This window comes from Hoplias malabaricus, chromosome 9 (assembly GCF_029633855.1).
Source record: "Hoplias malabaricus isolate fHopMal1 chromosome 9, fHopMal1.hap1, whole genome shotgun sequence".
In the NCBI taxonomy this organism is placed as follows: domain Eukaryota; kingdom Metazoa; phylum Chordata; class Actinopteri; order Characiformes; family Erythrinidae; genus Hoplias; species Hoplias malabaricus.
Genome location: NC_089808.1, coordinates 25,920,376 through 25,938,872, shown reverse-complemented (window position 1 = coordinate 25,938,872; position 18,497 = coordinate 25,920,376). Strand labels below are relative to the sequence as shown.

The following is an 18,497-nucleotide window of genomic DNA, read 5'->3' as shown; positions in this document are numbered from 1 at the left end:
ATGTGGTGATTAAGCAGTAGGGAGGCACGGTGGCACAGCAGGTAGTGTCGCAGTCACATAGCTCCAGGGACCTGGAGGTTGTGGGTTCGATTCCCGCTCCAGGTGACTGTCTGTGAGGAGTTGGTTTGTTCTCCCCATGTCTGCATGGGTTTCCTCCCACAGTCCAAAAACACACGTTGGTAGGTGGATTGGCGACTCCGTAGGTGTGAGTGAATGTGTGTGTCTGTGTTGCCCTGTGAAGGACTGGCACCCCCTCCAGGATGTATTCCTGCCTTGTGCCCAATGATTCCAGGTAGGCTCTGAAGCGGTTACAGATAATGAATGAATGATTAAGTAGTAAATGTGACTACCCGTTCACAACACGTACCCAAAAAGTGATTTATCATTAAATAACAACTAAATGTTTTTTATTAATAAAGCTGATCATTATATTTGAATTTTATCTACAGAAAACGCACATAACGAGATGATTCTAATTAATATTTTTATCATTTTCTCCTGGGGAGAGGTAAAAGTTGATGATATACGTCACATCTCACGAACTTGTGTGTCATCTAGAATCCTGAGTTTACCAGCGGTAAAAATGACATTGTCCCCCGTTCAGCTGCAATTCACAATGGGAAAATCACTCGAATGCAGCACTAAGTGTGGTGTGTTCTCCCTGTGTCTGTGTGGGTTTCCTCTGGGGGCCCTGCTACCACAGTGCATAGGTGTGAGTGTGTGGGTGAATGGGTGAGTGACAGGGTGAGTGTGTGAAATTGTCCAGAAAACAGAGGAACAGAGACTAATTAATTATTTACAATTAATTATTCATGATGATGAAGCTGTAAAAAATTTAAATGGAATCCATTTATCTTTGGAATCGGTTCGCCTAGTTTATTGAAGAGAGTTGTCGCCGGAGAATCGGTTCGCCTGGTTCATTGAAGAGAGTTGTCGCCGGAGAATCGGTTTAGAAGAGTCGGTTCATGATTGATTGTAGACGTGTCCGCTGCGGAAGAGCTGCAGTTTCTCGGTCTGGGTTAATAATACCTCCGGTTCACACTGGTTCGGTCTGTAGTTCTGTAACCGCACAGCCACTGGTTCTGTGTGTTCCTCGGTTGGTTCCTCCCTGGTTCTGTGTGTGTTCGGAGCAGAAATGTTGACCAAATTCGAGACCAAATCCGCTCGAGTGAAGGGTGAGTTTATTAGCGTTAGCTCTCAGGCTAACGGCCCATTGCCTGCACACAGACCACTACAGGCACTTTAAGTTAACTTTACATCTTTACTCACAGACATATTTACATTTTAGGACATGGTTTTAGTCATAAATGTGCCGTTAAATGTGTTATAAGCGCTGATAAACTCTCTGGGGCCTGTGTAGGGTTTAGTTAACGTCAGCTCTGAGCTGTGTTCTGGCAGGTAGATTATATAAATGATTAGGAAAAAATAATTTATAAAGTGATAATTCAGTATAAATCCATGTCCTCAATGTGCATTTACTTTTATCTGATGTGTATGTATGTATGTAAATGTTGTACCTATGGTAAAACTTGTTAATTATTGAAAAGAGTAGAGCAGTACACTGTTTCTATTAAAATCCACATTAAAACACCATACCGAAGGTACTTTCAATTTAGTTTTCATCCCACCTTAAATACTGCTTCAGATAAGGTTTCTTCATCAGTTCTTCAATAAGCTTTGTATTTTATTTTCCACTTCAACCTTAAATAATGAAAGTACTGAATTTTCTGTCAGCTGTTCCACCTTAAAATCAGCATCATTTTCATGATCAGTTTTTAAATCATATATTTATTTAAGTTTCCTGTTCCACATTAAATTCTACTGTAGCTACAGCATTGTCTTAATTTTTTAGTTCACTCTCCTGATCAATAGCAGTGTTAGTTTGCTGTATTTGCTTTATTTTAAAATGAAGTTTCATCTGTAAATGAGTGTTTGTTTCATGTTGTAATCTTTCTCTTGCTTTCTGGTTCTCTCTCTCTCTCTGTGTTTCAGGGCTGAGTTTCCACCCAAAGCGCCCCTGGATATTGGCGAGTTTACACAATGGTGTGATTCAGCTGTGGGATTACCGTATGTGTACCCTCATCGACAAGTTCGACGAACACGACGGTACGGGGCTCCAATCGGTGCTGGGTGTAGCTTTTAGCTCGCTGGGATATGAATACACATTTATAGAGAGTTTTTGTTAGAGAGAGGGTAGAAAGAGACTTGTGTTCATCTACACATCATGGCTGTCTAGCGTATCCTGCCTCCTTTGGTGTGTAGGCTGTGAACGTCCTTGGAAAATAAACGCTACGTGTATGTAAGGTGCAGTAAATGTGTAAACGGTAGGGGGCAGTGCAGGAGATCAATAGTATCAGAATGGCGGAAAGTTTTGGAGAAGGCTGTATCAGAGCCAAATCTATAGTTATCTTTGTCTTTCTCTGGTCTGCCCTCAAGTAGGAGCTTCCAGTTACGAGCGAGTCACAGAGGCGAGTGTTTGTACAGTTACATTCACAACACAGACAGTTGTCTACGAGAATGCATGTCCACACAGCAAGTATCACTCTGCCAGGTCTGGCTCAGCAGGTCTGGATCAGGGCTCAGAGGAGTCCTGCTCCTGGGAAAGGGTGGGTGGGGCTGACGCGTGCGTGCATGTGTGTGTCCAGCAGGGGGCGCTGTCCCTGTACTGAGGGCTGTAAAGACAGGTGTAGTTCCAGGAACAGAGACGGTCTCGATGTGACCCCGATGTCTTAAATCTGCCTATGTGGTCCCTCTCTTTGTCCTCCTGACTGTCCCCATCTTCAGTAAACCACTCTATCCCTCCCTCTCGCCTACTCTTGACCTCACAGCTGGGGTGTGGTGAGGAGGAGGAGGGGGAGACTCTATTGTCAAGGTTCTAGAGCAGTGCTGCAGACATAGAACATCATTAACTCTCACAATCACAAATATTAAAGCGTGTGTATTTTGATGTTGTTGTTTGTGGTCCAGGCCCGGTTCGTGGGATCGACTTTCACAAACAGCAGCCTCTGTTTGTATCCGGAGGAGACGACTACAAAATAAAGGTGAGTCATGTGAATGAATGAGTGAAAATATTCATCATCCTGTTTTTATCAAGTAGTAGATGTACCTGGGTAGGCAGTTTTATAAATAAAAGAGCACCTTTCATACAGTGGAACTGTAAAAATACTTAATTAAGAATAAGAATTAAAAACAATAATAAAAAAACATGATTCAGACACGAAATATAAAAGCATTAGAGCGCTCCTCGGATCTGAGATTGCACAGAGAGTACAATTTTAAGCACTCTGTTTAAAATTGTATAATACAAGAAAGGCAGTAAATGTAAAATAAGCTCAGTAAAAACTAGAGCACTGTCACAGCATGAAAGGTAGAGAGAGTTTTAAATGGAGACGTGAACTGCTCAAACAGGAATGTCTTTATTCTGGGTTTAAAATGGTCTAAAGTCTGAGCTCTTCTGATGTTACCTGGTTCAGTTTCAGAGCGGTGCAGAAGCTAGATGCTGCTTCTCAGTGTTTATTCTCCAACTGAGACTGACTTTAGTTCCTAAAGATCTGAGAGTTCTGCTCATCTCAGCTCTGTATCTTTGACTGAACAGTAACAGTAGTAAAACCCTCCTGTTCAGAATGTAGGCCTTTTACGTTCTTGGCTCTCTAACACTCAGTAACTGTGTGTTTTTTTTTTTGTTTGTTTGTTTGTTTTTGTTTTGTTTTTTTGTTGTTTTTTTTCTTCTTTTCTTTTTCAGGTGTGGAACTATAAACTCCGCCGTTGTCTGTTCACTCTGCTGGGACACCTGGACTACATCCGCACCACCTTCTTCCACCACGTCAGTCTTCTAACAGTTTTTAAGCACTATTTTAATTCAGTTTTATTCACAGAGCAAACGCAAATGTGGAAACATTTAATTGTTTGTTATTGGACAGTGTGCTATGAAAGGTCTTCTGTATATAACCCTTCTGTCAGTGAACACACGCACTAGTGCACAAGAGGCAGTGAATACACACACCCAGAGCAGTAAACACCCCCCCCCCTTTTTCCTGTTGTTCTGCCAGTGGTGGGAATCGAACCAGTCTCAAACATGCTTCCCTAACCATTAGGCCACAGCTGCTTTACAGATTGTGGGGGTTCAAGTCCCAGGTGAGCATGAATGTGGAAGGAGTGAGCAAACACTCCCTCAGAGAGAGGAATGAAGGCTCAAAGCTGAACCCAGGCTCTCATCAACACTGGAGCAAAATAAAGAAAGAGCAGTGTGGGGTCACGGCATACAGAACGTTAGCGCCCCCATGCTTCATCACAGAGAAGTGCAGACTGGTTTTATTCTGTCCAGGCAATCGGTTTGATGGTTTGTGCTGATGTTCTTTGTGTACTGTGTGTTTTCAGGAGTATCCGTGGATCCTGAGTGCCTCTGACGATCAAACGATCCGGATCTGGAACTGGCAGTCGCGGACGTGTGTGTGGTGAGTGTGTGTTTCTCTGTCCGTGTGTGTGGGGGGGTGTTTTAATATGGTTTACCTAACCTGTTAACTAAGGGCACAGAGTATACACAGTTTCACCAGTTTGAGCGGAGCCACTCTAATTTCAGTCACAAAGCTGACAAAATTAACTGGTGTCCCTCGCTTCATTGTAAGTGTGTTGTTTTAGTGTGTTAGGCTGTTTCATATGACTGAGTTTAGGCTTCATTTGCACAAAGACTTTTATGTTCATGAGCCTGAATACGGGTTGAGTGGAGCGTTGTCTTTATTGATAATCACATTTATCCAAAAATATCAGAATCTCAAAAGTAAAAACCGAATACATACCCAACAAACAAATATCTGAAAACCCAAATACTTGGGGCCAGCTATTGTTCAGAAAATCAGCTCTCAGCACCTGCTGTAAAATTAAAGCTGCACTTTGGCTCCCAGCATGGCTCCGCTCGCTGAGTCATTTGCTAAATCGTACATACACTGTGCCACTAAGAGCACGGAGTGTACATAAATAAACCAGAGCTTCGTGGAGGTGTTCTAATTTGAGGTGTAAAGCTGGCAAAATGAACGATAGCTTTGCCATGCTTTGTTGTAAGTAGGTTGCTGTAGGATGGGTCTGTTTTAGGCTTTGTTCAAGACTTTTATGTTGACAAGGCTGAATACATGTGGAGTGGAGGGTTGCCTTTATCGCCACATTTATCCAAAAACACAAATATCCGAATCTGAAAAGTATAAAACGAATACCTACCCAACAAATGAATATCTGAAAATTCGGGGCCAACCCTAGTTGTGTGTAAATGGAGTTTTGTTTTATTAAATCTCTCTCTCTCTCTCTCTCTCTCTCCCACAGTGTCCTGACGGGTCATAACCACTATGTAATGTGTGCTCAGTTCCACCCAGCCGAGGACCTGGTGGTGTCTGCGAGTCTGGATCAGACCGTGCGGGTGTGGGATATCTCCGGTGAGGGTCCAGGGACTGAGCTCAGTGTGTGGGGGAGGGTGCATCTCACCTCTCTAATGGTTTCTCCTCATTCATCTTAACTCCTCCCTCTGAGCATTCTCTCTCTCTCTCTCTCTCTCTCTCTCTCTCGATGAAGGACAGAGGAGTTGAGGAGATATCAGTTAGAGTTTTGAGATCCATCCTGAGTGTGTACACGCTTGGGTGTGTGATTTGGGGTGGCAGGAGAGGAGGAGGCCAGAGGATAAACAAGTGGAATCCCTCCGTCTCCTCCTCTCTGCCATGTACAGGAAAAAACTCTGTGGGATTTAATCACCAACATCTCTCATGTCTCCACATACCTCTGCCTTTATCCTCCAGCTGCAGCGTTTTACACCAGCGCCCCCTAGAGGCTCTGTCCTCAGCCCTGTTGCTGCTTTCAGAGTACAGTCAATATCTGTAATAATGGTTTTTAAAAATCTAATTTCAGAGTAAAGGACTTTAAAGAATTAAATCAATAAAAGCATTACAAGTTAATAATACACAGAATTAGAAACAAACCTAATGCAATTGAAATGAAACTTGCAAGATTTTAGCCCCATCCACTCACACTGAAGTTGTGTTTTAGCCTCTGAATGAGGCACAGCCAATCAGAACAGAGCTCATTTAGATGAGCTCATTTACTGAGCACCGTAACAGTGTGTGTCTTTATTCAGGAGGCAGAACCTGGAAATACCCAGCAAAATGTAGGATACTGTTTAAATCTAACACTGTGTTATTGTGTAAAATCTTAGTTCAAAACACACACAGTGCAGGGGGTGGGGGGGTGCCGAGTGTTTCACGACTGTGGCTGGAGGAGTTTGGCTGGGGTTTGTTGCTGAGAGGTATTTGTCTGTCTCTTCATTTTCTGACTCTGAATCAGTGTTTAATCTCTTTCTGTGTTTGCATTTTAATACACTAACCTCACACACACACTCGCACTCTCTCTTTCTCTCTCTCTCACACACACACACACACACTGGCTTTCTCTCTCTCACATACTCACGCTCTCTCTCATACACTCACACATCCTCCATCTGTACCTTTTTAATACCATTTTCCTTCCTTTTCCATAACATAAGCTTTTTCTTTGATCTTCAAAGAGCAGCACAAGCTCAAATAATAATAATGAATACGCTGCTGTGTTTAAGTTGGAGATCAAAGTGTTGTGACTCCTTTTCCCTTTGATCCTGAGGAGCAAGGGACACAGTTTGGTTTGGATTGCCCTTTATTATTAACACCAGCCGCATTTATAACCACATTATATATTTATTATTATTATTGTTGTTTTTGTTAACACATGTTCTTGCAGAACGTTTCAGAGTGTTTCCCCATTGCTGTAAACTATAGAATTGTGTCTAATATTCATTACTCTTCCTGCTGTTAATTCATTAATATACTCATGATCGAACGCAACTCTGCGCAGCCGCAGACTCAGACTTTTCCGGAACACACTCACCACTTCATTTCAATACTAAACGCATGGCTCACCCTCTCCTCCCTGGGGTTTATTTACGCCCCTGTGAAGGCATGTCCTACTCCTCTGTCTTTAGCCCCGCCCACTGTCCCACCAGAGCACATCCTGCCCCGCCCACCACTCCATCAGTCCAACCTCCATCCCCACTCCCTCGCTTCAGCTCCGTCCCATTATCCTCCTCTGGAAACATCCGCTCCTGCACTTCAGTTCCTAGTGCAGCTCTCTCACCCCACACAGGCTTTTGTTGGGCTTTTATTCACACCACAGCTCTTTATAGAGCAGAGATCATCCACACCACATCTCTCTCTCTCTCTCTCTATCGTTCATGCTTTTAGACCTGTTTGAGTGATCGCCTGCTCTTCCCAATCACAGCCACAGCCCGAGGGTGTTCCACAAGGCTGGATTTCACAGTACAACCAGATTAAGCCCAAACTGAAGCCTGTGTCAGTGGGAACAGAGCTGAGCAGGTAATAAATGGGCAATCCTTAATTTGGACTTAATTTAGCGGCTAACTGAGAAATCCTTCTCTGTGGAACACCACCTTGTCGTTGATTATGATTAACACTGGGATAATCCAGTGTGTGTGTGTTATTAGGACATGTACACTAGGACGTGTTTATAGAGGGGTCATTAAACACTGCTAGATGTGTTCTGTGGTGGTCAGTATCTGTGTGTGTTTAATAGCCCAACAAAACAATGTGTGTGTGTTTTTCACTGTGCGTTGTTAGCACTTTCTGTGTGAGTATATATTTAATTGTATGTTATCGCTGTCCGAACAAAACCTCGTATCTCATGTTTTCATTTCTCCGGTCGTTGTGAAAACTTAAAGGTGCGGTCTGTCGTTTTTACAATCATTAGCAAACAATTTATAAAGAGATAAAATTTAGTCTAAACGTTTTTCTATAAACGCAATGCTCATGACGTAAAGAAACAAACTGCTCTGTCATCCCAGAAAGGACCAGCTTATATTCCATGGAGTGGCTCCCCTACACCAGGTTTAGTACAGAAGCTCTGCTCCATCCAAGCCGTTGCTGGGTTTTGTTTGGTCAGTGATGATACAGAGGTATTACAGTTATAACGTTCTCTCTCTCTCTCTCTCTCTGCCCCCTCGTGGTGTGTATCCGGTATTCGATCCACTGTGTGCATGGCTGTAAATGTTGGTTCCAGGTTTGAGGAAGAAGAACCTGTCTCCTGGTGCTGTGGAGACAGAGGTTCGAGGCATCACCGGTGTTGATCTTTTTGGAGCCTCAGATGCTGTGGTCAAACACGTCCTGGAGGTCAGTGATTGTTTGAATATCACTGGTATTACTGGTTAGGACTGGTTCACTCTTGATGCTTTGAATATCTTATAGTGCTTTTCCACTGCAAGGTCCCTCCTCTATTCAGCTTTTCTGCTTCCTGTTTAAATCAGGTCTTGGTTCTGGAAGTGGGTTCTTGTTTATTCGCTGTTCTCTTGTGGTTCAGAGCAAGCCGAGTAGGGACTAAACCGTGGCGTGTAAACCTTGCAGAGCACTGATTGTCCAGAGAGAGTCGTCACCCTATGCCACACAACGCAGACGACCAGCACCAACTTTCCATCTGTAAAATCGCCAGCTGCAGCAGAGATCACGTTTGTTTTTATCCGACTCACGATGGAAGCTCATAAAGTTATGCCGTGGTCTTTTGAAGAGGTTCAAATGTTCCTTGGATCGGTGGCTGACACAAGAATCCAGCAGGAGCTGGACGCTGCAACAAGGAAGGAACAAACTCTGCTGATCTGTCTGAATTGATGACGGAGTTGTGTTCAGTCCCAAATAACAACAACATGCCAATACACACGAGTAAACACCGCTTAACATCCGCCGTTGTTGTAGTTTCGAAAACCTGCTGTTCCCGTTAGACGGGGTTAGAGACGACACCTGATGCATTTCATGGGGCCAGTCAGAGAGTAGAATTGAGCCCATGCAGTGGAAGAGTGCCATCTATGTCCCAGTTTGAAGTGTAGACATGAAGCATTGTTTTAAATCTCATATACCATAATGCCAACCCATGTAATGATAGTTGTGGTTTGAGGAAGAGGACAATTTCTCTCTCTCTCTCTCTCTCTAATATTAATATATATATATATATATATATATATATATATATATATATATATATATATATATATATATATATATAATATAAAATCTCTTAGGGTCATGATCGTGGGGTTAACTGGGCGGCGTTCCACCCCAGCATGCCCCTCATCGTCTCCGGAGCAGACGACAGGCAGGTGAAGATCTGGAGGATGAACGGTGAGCAAATGTTTACTTCCTAATCGTTCTTGTTGCGTTTACTCATCCCAGATAGTCTTCTTACTTCATTCTCTCGTCTCTCTCTTTGTTTGTGTTCAGAGTCAAAGGCCTGGGAGCTGGACACCTGTAGGGGGCACTACAACAACGTCTCGTGTGCTGTATTCCACCCTCGGCAGGAGCTCATTCTCTCCAACTCCGAGGATAAGAGCATTCGGGTGTGGGACATGTCCAAACGGACAGGAGTTCAGACGTTCCGCAGAGACCACGACCGCTTCTGGGTCCTCGGGGCTCACCCCAACCTCAACCTCTTCGCTGCAGGTGACTGACTCTCCACTTAATGCTCTTTTAACGTTCACAATTACATCAGATGACTCTGAAGCATCTGCTCTACTGGACCTGTTGTGAAGTGCAGTATTCACCGATTAGCCAAAACTTTAAATTGACATGCCTTTACACTTACTGTCCACTCCTGTCACTCTGTAGTTCTGCACTTACACACTGTAGTCCATCTGTGGCTCTGCATACTTTGTTACTCCATACAGGACCCCCACAGAGCAACACTGCTGTGTCTGATCCTAACATATAACACCACCACCACCTGACCTTTTGGAAAAAAGTGGGAAAGAGGGTTTAAAAAGTATGCAGAGCAACAGATAGAATGCTATTACTGTTACTTACTATGATATAAGCCAAATAAATAATGTTCTCAGGAATGTAAAATGAATGAATATGTGAGCAGGTCATGTCTGTGTGTGTGTGTGTGTGTGTGTGTGTGTGTTTTCTCCAGGGCACGACAGTGGGATGTTGGTGTTTAAGCTGGAGCGTGAGCGCCCTGCCTACGCCGTGTACGGAAACATGCTTTATTATGTTAAAGACCGCTTCCTTCGCCAACTCGACTTCAACAGCAGCAAAGACACCGCCGTCATGCAGCTGCGCAGGTAATGGCCTCTCCCTCAGCCAGCTGCATCCACACTGCTCCACCCTCCCTCCTGGCTCAACATTTACCCAGAATCCCCTGTGTGGTCTGTATCCAATGATGGACCGACGAGACCCTGATTTCTGTTCAGTGTTAGTGAATGGCACCAGGCGTCTCCACGTCTCAACAGACTCCAAGGAGGATGTCTGGCTCCATTCACCTCCACTGTCCCCCACTGTCTACTGTCCTCACTTTTTGTGAGGGCCTTTTGGAGGAGGACGTCTGGTTCCATTCACCTACACTGTCCCCTGCTCTGACTCCATCTGTGTGTTTATGTCTTCGTTGTTTAGTTCTGCAGTGAAGTGTTTGGAGTTTCTCTTTAATGCTGACAGAGCTGTCTCCTTCCTGTTCTCTCCACAGCGGTTCTAAGTTCCCTGTGTTCAGCATGTCCTACAACCCTGCAGAGAACGCCGTTCTGCTTTGCACCGTGAGTATCTCACTGAACATACCCTCACACTCCAGTCGCACTGCCCTCAGATCAGTGCAGTGTGTGTGACTCCTGTCGTGTGCTGTGTGTTTTTTCAGAGAGCGACTAATCTGGAGAACAGCACCTATGACCTGTACTCCATCCCGCGGGAGAGCGACTCCCAGAACCCCGACGGTGAGACGGCAGCACTTATAATCAGTCAATCAACTAATCAGCCTTTATTTAAAGGCAGGAGAAATATGAGTTCAACCCTTGTTCACAGAGCAGCCGAGACTTTGCTTGTCATTGTTTAAAAAAAAGCAATAAATTGAAATCAGTCAGTGATTTAAAACAAAACAAAATTAAAAGCCCCCCAAAATAGATAAGAATAAAAAATAAAATTGGTAAATTAGTAGAGAGTGAATATGAAATCATGACTAAAACAAACTAAAATCATGTGAAAGTGTAATTAAAATGCTATAGCAGTTGGTAGATAATTTTGTGTGTGTATGTGTGTTCAGCTCCCGAAGGTAAACGCTCCTCCGGTCTGACAGCTGTGTGGGTGGCGAGGAACCGATTTGCCGTTCTGGACCGAATGCACTCAGTAAGGCTGTTGTATTCTTTTCCCGCAGTAAGAAAGAGCATTTAACAACTTTCTTTAACAGCTTTATGCCCCTCTGTCTGCTTTTGGCATTGGGCACTGGGACATGAGGCTCATGTCCAGCTGCTCCAACGTGTCCCGTTTTATTGGACAATGTATTTCTACAGATTAAGATGGGGTTAGTGTTAGTTGAACTCTCTCATTATTAGAGCTGTCTGTAAACGTGTAAACGTCTGTACAGGGAGTGTATGTGATGTCAGTGTTGGTTCTGTGTTCTCTTCAGCTGCTGATAAAGAACCTGAAGAACGAGATTGTGAAGAAGGTTCAGGTTCCGAGTTGTGAGGAGATCTTCTACGCCGGGACCGGGTCTCTGCTGCTGCGCGACGCTGATGGGGTCACGCTCTTCGATGTCCAGCAAAAGCGCTCGCTCGCCACCGTCAAAATCGCTAAAGTCAAATACGTGGTGTGGAGCGCGGACACCAGCCACGTTGCCCTGCTGGCTAAACACGGTACTGCAGCAGTGCCACAATCTCACAGATCTGTTGTGAAACATCGCCCCATTTTTCTGCAGCAGCCGCTGTGCTTCTCATCTTACTCTAGTCTGTTTGTCTCTCCACAGCAATTATGATCTGCAACAGGAAGCTAGAGAGTCTGTGCAGCATCCACGAGAACATTCGCGTGAAGAGTGGCGCATGGGATGAGAGCGGAGTGTTCATCTACACCACATCCAACCACATCAAATACGCTCTGACCTCTGGGTAATACACCTCCACCGTGTCAAATACAATGGGCTCAAGCATTGCACACACATGCTGCATATGTTGACGATAAAATCCAGTATGTGAGAGGGAGGAGTCCAGTGCCAGTTGCTGGAGGAACAAAAATATTTGAAAAAGTGAAATACAACAGTTCTGCAGCGTATAGACGCTGGGCTTAGATAAGTGAGCTTAAAGGGCTAAAAATCACAACACAGACCGTGTTCCAGCGACAGAGGTTCAAATCTCTCACGTTTAGAGGTATACCTCATATCTGTCAGCACAGAGTCTCGTTTACATAACAAAGTTTGGAAGGCAGGGTACCAGAAAGAGCCTGTGTAGATCAGGGTGGTGTGTAGATTAGAGATAGTTTGGAAAGTGTTCCTGGGGAAAGGAATGATTGTAATGTGTAGATTACATACTGTTCTACTGAGTCCAGGATGAATGATCATTAAGATGACGCCCAGATTAACACCCCCTACCTTTCTGCAGAGATCATGGAATAATCCGGACCCTGGATCTGCCAATCTATGTGACCCGAGTGAGAGGCAACAGCGTGTACTGCCTGGATCGAGAGTGTAGACCTCGCGTTCTCAACATCGACCCCACGGAGTACCGCTTTAAACTCGCCCTGGTCAACCGCAAGTACGAGGAGGTCAGTCCCGACCCCTGCTGTCCTTTAGAGTATTGTCAGGATTATTCTGTAAATATATTTGTTTTCTGTAAAATAACCACAGTCAAACCTGCACTGGAGCCTGACACCTGTCACCCCTCACCTCTCAGGTGTTGCACATGGTGCGTAATGCCAAGCTGGTGGGGCAGTCCATCATCGCCTACCTGCAGAAGAAGGGTTACCCGGAGGTGGCACTGCACTTTGTGAAAGACGAGAAGACTCGTTTCAGCCTGGCTCTAGAGTGTGGGAACATCGAGGTGAGATCCGCAGAACCTGTCAGATTAAACACCGCAGCTCAAATGGTCGCACACTGATGTGAAGTTTGTTCTGGAACAGTGTTGAACCAAGTGGATATTTCTTTCAATTCATTTTTAGATTTAAGACTGAAATTATTCCATTTTATTGAATTTGAACACACCTCCCCTTCTCTGGGAGGGTGGGATTAGTGTGTGTATGTATGTGTGGGGGGGGCAGTGGGACCCCTGTTTACTGTAGTGGGGTAGCACGTTCGCCTCCCAGCGCTGGGATCTTGGGTTCAAGTCCCATCTTGGTGGAGTTTCCATGTTCTCCCCATGTCTGCGTGGGTTTCCGCCGGGGTCTCTGGTTTCCTCCCACAGTCCAAAAATATGGAGGGTAGGTGAATTGGCTTCTGTCTAATAACTGTCCTGGTGTGTGAGTTAATGAGTGTGTATGTGTGTGTGCCCAGATATGGATTGGCGCTCTGTCCTGGGTGAAATCCTAGTGCCCGATGCAGTCCTCCAGGTGGACGGTCGTTTCTGATCGAGAGTACGCTGTGCACGTTTGGCTGCCGCTTCTTGCCAGTGTGTGTGAATTGAGCGTTCTGAGCAGTGTAGATTGTAAAGCGTCCTTGGGTATCTAGAAAGGCGCTATATAAGTGTAACGATAACTAACTAACTAACTAGTGTGTGCTGCTGTGCTGCAGGTGGCGCTGGAGGCTGCCAAAGCTCTGGATGATCGCAGCTGCTGGGAGCGTCTGGGGGAAGCTGCACTTCTTCAGGGTCACCACCAGGTGGTGGAGATGTGCTACCAGAGAACCAAGAACTTCGACAAGCTCACCTTCCTGTACCTCATCACGGGGAACCTGGCCAAGCTCCGCAAGATGATGAAGATCGGTGAGTGGGGGTGGGATGGGGTAAACCTGTGGTGGGGGCAGGTCCGGGCGTCTGTCTCTCTCTCTGTTAGGCCACAAAACAAACGACCACTACACAGGTGTACATAGGGGGTTCCCCACACAGTGGCACCACCTCCTACAGCTTCCTTCTGAATTCTATTAAAACCTGTACTCAGTAATTTTCTGTACACCATAGTGCCCCCTGTCTGCTGCACTTTTGTATAGCTTGAAGGGTATAGTTTGTGTTTATATGTTGTTTGTGTGTGTGTTGTAGCTGAGATCAGAAAGGATATGAGTGGGCACTATCAGGGGGCTCTGTACCTGGGAGACGTCAGTGAGAGAGTTCGCATCCTCAAGAACTGTGGACAGAGTGAGTACACACACACACCCCTCAAGTACTGTGGACAGAGTGAGTAAATGATATACACACACACATGAAAACTGGACAGAGTACACACTACACACACAAACAACATACTACACACACCCCTCAAACTACAGGTGTTTAAAAGCAGTTTGACTTAGTGTGATGCTCATTTGTGTGTGTGTGTGTTCAGAGTCCCTGGCGTATCTGACAGCTGCCACTCATGGGATGGATGAAGAGGCAGAGGCCCTGAAAGAGACCTTCGACCTCGAGAAGGAGATGGTGAGATTTACTCCCTGGCTTTACTCCCCATTTTCTCTCTCGCTCTCGCTCACTCACACACCTAAACCTGTGTGTGTGGTGTAGATCCCAGAGGTAGACCCGAACGCCCAGCTGCTGCAGCCTCCTCCACCTATCAACCCTCTCGACACCAACTGGCCCCTGCTCACCGTCTCCAAGGGCTTCTTCGAGGGAGCAATCGCAGCCAAAGGTCAGAGCATTGTAATCTGGTTCTGAGCCTGATCACGTTAACTCTGCGCTTCCTGCAGCGTCGGTTAAAGGGGAGACGAGAGGAATGATGTTGTGTTGTTTTGTAAGCATGTGTTTAGACGTCAGCTCTGTTGTTGTGATTGTTATAACACCTGATCTTTGCTGCGGTAGGGAGGGCTGGGCAGATGGCGGCTGATCTGGACATGGATGCTCCGGGAGGAGAGGGATGGGGAGAGGACGCTGAACTACACCTGGATGAAGGTCAGTGCATAAACACTGACCTCTCTCTCTCTCACCCACCCCCTTTCTCTCTCTTGCATGCTCTCTCTCTCACCCCCTTCTCCTTTCTCTAAACTGACTCCACTGTGATTACTGTAAGATGCTCTTTGTGGTTGTGTCTCGGTGGTTTACTCCTGTTCTCTCCTGGTGCAGATGGGTTTATGGATGCTCCGGAGGGTCTGGGTGATGATGGAGGTGTGGGGAAGGAGGAGGGCGGAGGCTGGGAGGTGGAGGAGGACCTGGATCTGCCCCCAGAGCTGGTACACATCTCATTTTTACACTGAGACACTTGCTTTAAGAATTGCTCCAAGTGTATTATTAAATCACCATGTTGTGTTCCGGACCAATAGGACGTCCCAGTTGGTCCTGGGGGCGGGGCTGAAGGTGAAGGCTTCTTTGTGCCGCCCACTAAAGGAGTCAGCCCCACCCAGATGTGGTGTAATAACTCCCAGCTTCCGGTGGACCACATCCTTGCCGGATCCTTCGAGACCGCCATGAGGGTAAACGTCAAACATGAAACCTTTACAGTTTTGTACACTAGGGGGTGCTGTTTCTGTAGGTCTAAAGAGGGAAGTAGTCTAGCCCTTCACTCATGACAGAACAAAGAGTAGAGTTATCTTTCCTATCAGTTAGCAGCATATTAACTTGTATTTTACCCCACCCCCAGCTGCTGCATGACCAGGTGGGCGTGGTCCAGTTCTCCCAATACAGAGCCCTGTTCCTGCAGACGTTCTCTCGAGGTCGGGTGTCTTTCCTGGGACTGCCATCTCTGCCCTGTCTGCAGACCTACCCCCAGAGAAACTGGAGGGACGCGGGCGCCAGGGGTGGGCTCCCGGCCGTGGGGCTGAGGCTTGCTGACCTGATCTCTCGCCTGCAGCAGTGCTACCAGCTCACCACTGCAGGGCGCTTCGAGGAGGCAGTGGAGCGCTTCAGGGCCATTCTCCTCTCAGTGCCCCTCCTTGTGGTGGACAACAAACAGGAGATTGCAGAGGTATCTCATCAGGATCAACACGGAAGTGTACCCCCTTCCCTTTCAGATTCCTTCATTTTATTTTAATGCATCCTTACTTTTATTAATTTGTTTTTTTGTAATGTACAATTATAAATAATTCCTTTTCTTTTAGATATTAGTTTAATTTTGTATAGACACTTTTCTTCTGTTTCACTTGTTTGTTATTGATGTGTGAACATCTGTGTTTGTGTTAGATTTTAAAAAGCAATGAAAACTGTAATAGTGTAATAACACAGGATTAACACCAATAACACATTAATAACACTTTTATGCATGAGCCTGATTAAATCACCTGTTAACACTGCACTCTAGCGCTCTTTAGGGTCCATGACACCACACTCATTCAGAGTGTAATACACTGCTGGAACTGCAGGAGGTGCTATGTTAGTTTGGCTGCAGTGCTGAAGACTGACTGATTATTTGTTGTTTTCAGGCTCAGCAGTTGATCACGATCTGCAGAGAGTATATTGTGGGTCTGACGATGGAAACGGAGAGAAAGAAGCTTCCCAAAGAGTCACTGGAGCAGCAGAAGAGACAGTGTGAGGTACTAAACATCTTGGCAACATGATACAGTGACACTAAACCCCACTCAACACCAACTCAACATCATATAATAGTACTCAATACTTCCTTAACACTATTTAGCACCACTAAACCCCATTCAACACAATACAGCACACATTCAACACTGAACTTCTCTCTCTCTCTCTCTCTCTGTCTTCCTGTAGATGGCAGCGTATTTCACTCACTGTAATCTGCAGCCTGTTCACATGGTCCTGGTTTTGCGAACAGCCCTTAATCTCTTTTTCAAACTCAGAAACTTTAAAACAGCTGCAGGATTCGCTCGCCGCCTCCTGGAGCTTGGCCCCAAACCTGAAGTCGCTCAGCAGGTGAGGAAAGCACCTCTCTCTCTCTGTGTGTGTGTGTGTGTGTGTGTGTGTGTGTGTGTGTGTGTGTGTGTGTGTGTGTGTGTGTGTGTGTGTGTGTGGTTCACATAGACATCTCTAATCCGAATTCCCAGGTGAGAATCTCTCCACAGAGAGACTAACACTGTCTGTTTATTTGTTGTGTCTCGTAAGACTCGTAAGATCCTGGCGGCGTGTGAGAAGACTCTGACGGACACACACCAGTTGAACTACGACCCTCACAACCCTTTCGACCTGTGCGCCGCCTCCTTCACCCCGCTGTACCGGGGTCGCCCGGTCGAGAAGTGCCCCCTCTCTGGCGCCTGCTACTGCCCTTCCTTCAAAGGACAGGTGTGCAGGGTCACACAGGTGAGTACTGCACTGGGGAGGGGCTAAAGTCTAGTTAAAGTGAAAGACTGAACTGACAGTGGGGCAGCATGTTGGTGCAGCAGGTAGTGTCTCTGTCACAGCTTCAGGGACATGGAGGTCGTGGGTTCGAGTCCCGCTCCGGGTGACTGTCACTCACTGTGTGTGTGTGTCGCCCTGTGACACACTACTCCCTAATCCTCCAGGATGTGTTCCTGTATTACTCCGGGTAAGCTCCGGACCCACTGCCACCCTGAACTGGATAAGGGTTATAGACAATGAATTAATTGACAGTGTTGTCCCTCTGCACTTTTCCTGATTTGTCTCTGTCTGTGTTCACTGTAATCCAAATGTATGCTTCTGCTTTGAATCTCCGCTATAAGAGCTGCGTAGATGATGCACCCACCACCCTACCTGCCAGAGATGCGGATGTCAGTGTGTACAAAGAAATGAAATGAAGCCCTACTCCCTACATAGTGCACTTCAAAGATTATAAAACCCAGACAGTGCACTAAATGTGAAAGTGAAAGGCTTGTATAAATGTTTTTATTGTGCAACATAAAATGAAACATAAAAAATCATCCTGAATACAGAAGCTGTATTTTATGACCTACACTGTGCACTATGAAGGGTGGAGGAAGGTTTTTGAGATTTAGCCCTAGTGTTGTGGTGATGTAAATGACGAGTGACAAAGACACTTTAACATAAGTATGAACACTCTCAACAGCTTAGGGCACTCCCCTCCGGCCTTTAGAGTCACTTCTGATAGTCAGTGCAGGGAGGTGATGTCTGACCCCAGATCAGCTGTGTTTAGAGGGAAATGGCCAGCAATGTGGCTTTATGATGCAGTGATTAAGAGCAATGTCTTTGTCCCAGGTCACGGAGATCGGGAAGGACGTCATCGGTCTGAGGATCAGTCCCCTGCAGTTCCGCTGAGAACCTCCTGAGAAATAAACACACCCTCCACTCTTCACACCCAGATGCCCTTAGGAGCCGAGGGGACGTCTCTCCTGTCCTCTGCTCTGTGCCCACGCTCATCTTTCTGTAACATTATTGTAACATCCCAGCAGTGTAACTCATCTTTATCTTCAGTCACTGAAGCTCTCTGTGTAATATCACTCTGCTTTATGTTCCATTTTCTCTCTCTAACTCTAATAAAAAGCCCTGATGGTGGAGCGCTGCTGCCATGTTTCTGTTCATCTACAGGATCCACCCTCACCACTAAGCACCCACCTACAAACGTGAATAAATTAGGAAACGTAGTAATTTTTCCAGCAATTGAAGTTTAATTCTTGAAATGCAAAATACATTTTTATTAGAAAACAGTTTTAAAACTCTTTAAATATTT

At 45.7% G+C, this 18,497-nt stretch overlaps 1 protein-coding gene across 1 annotated transcript; it reads left to right on the top strand.

Annotated features, from left to right (window-relative positions):
* The first annotated feature begins 967 nt into the window (after positions 1-967).
* On the top strand, positions 968-18,435 carry copa (COPI coat complex subunit alpha). Its single transcript, XM_066680189.1, has 29 exons — positions 968-1,175; positions 1,993-2,106; positions 2,968-3,041; positions 3,743-3,823; positions 4,378-4,454; positions 5,314-5,423; positions 8,083-8,192; positions 9,092-9,191; positions 9,291-9,509; positions 9,979-10,129; positions 10,528-10,594; positions 10,693-10,768; positions 11,095-11,177; positions 11,458-11,683; positions 11,794-11,932; positions 12,422-12,584; positions 12,713-12,859; positions 13,546-13,735; positions 14,009-14,104; positions 14,292-14,380; positions 14,465-14,588; positions 14,759-14,848; positions 15,020-15,126; positions 15,217-15,366; positions 15,534-15,857; positions 16,312-16,422; positions 16,607-16,768; positions 16,958-17,152; positions 18,026-18,435. The coding sequence occupies exons 1-29, from the start codon at positions 1,136-1,138 to the stop codon at positions 18,083-18,085; spliced, it is 3,675 nt and encodes a 1,224-aa protein (XP_066536286.1). The 5' UTR covers positions 968-1,135; the 3' UTR covers positions 18,086-18,435.
* Positions 18,436-18,497: the final 62 nt, after the last annotated feature.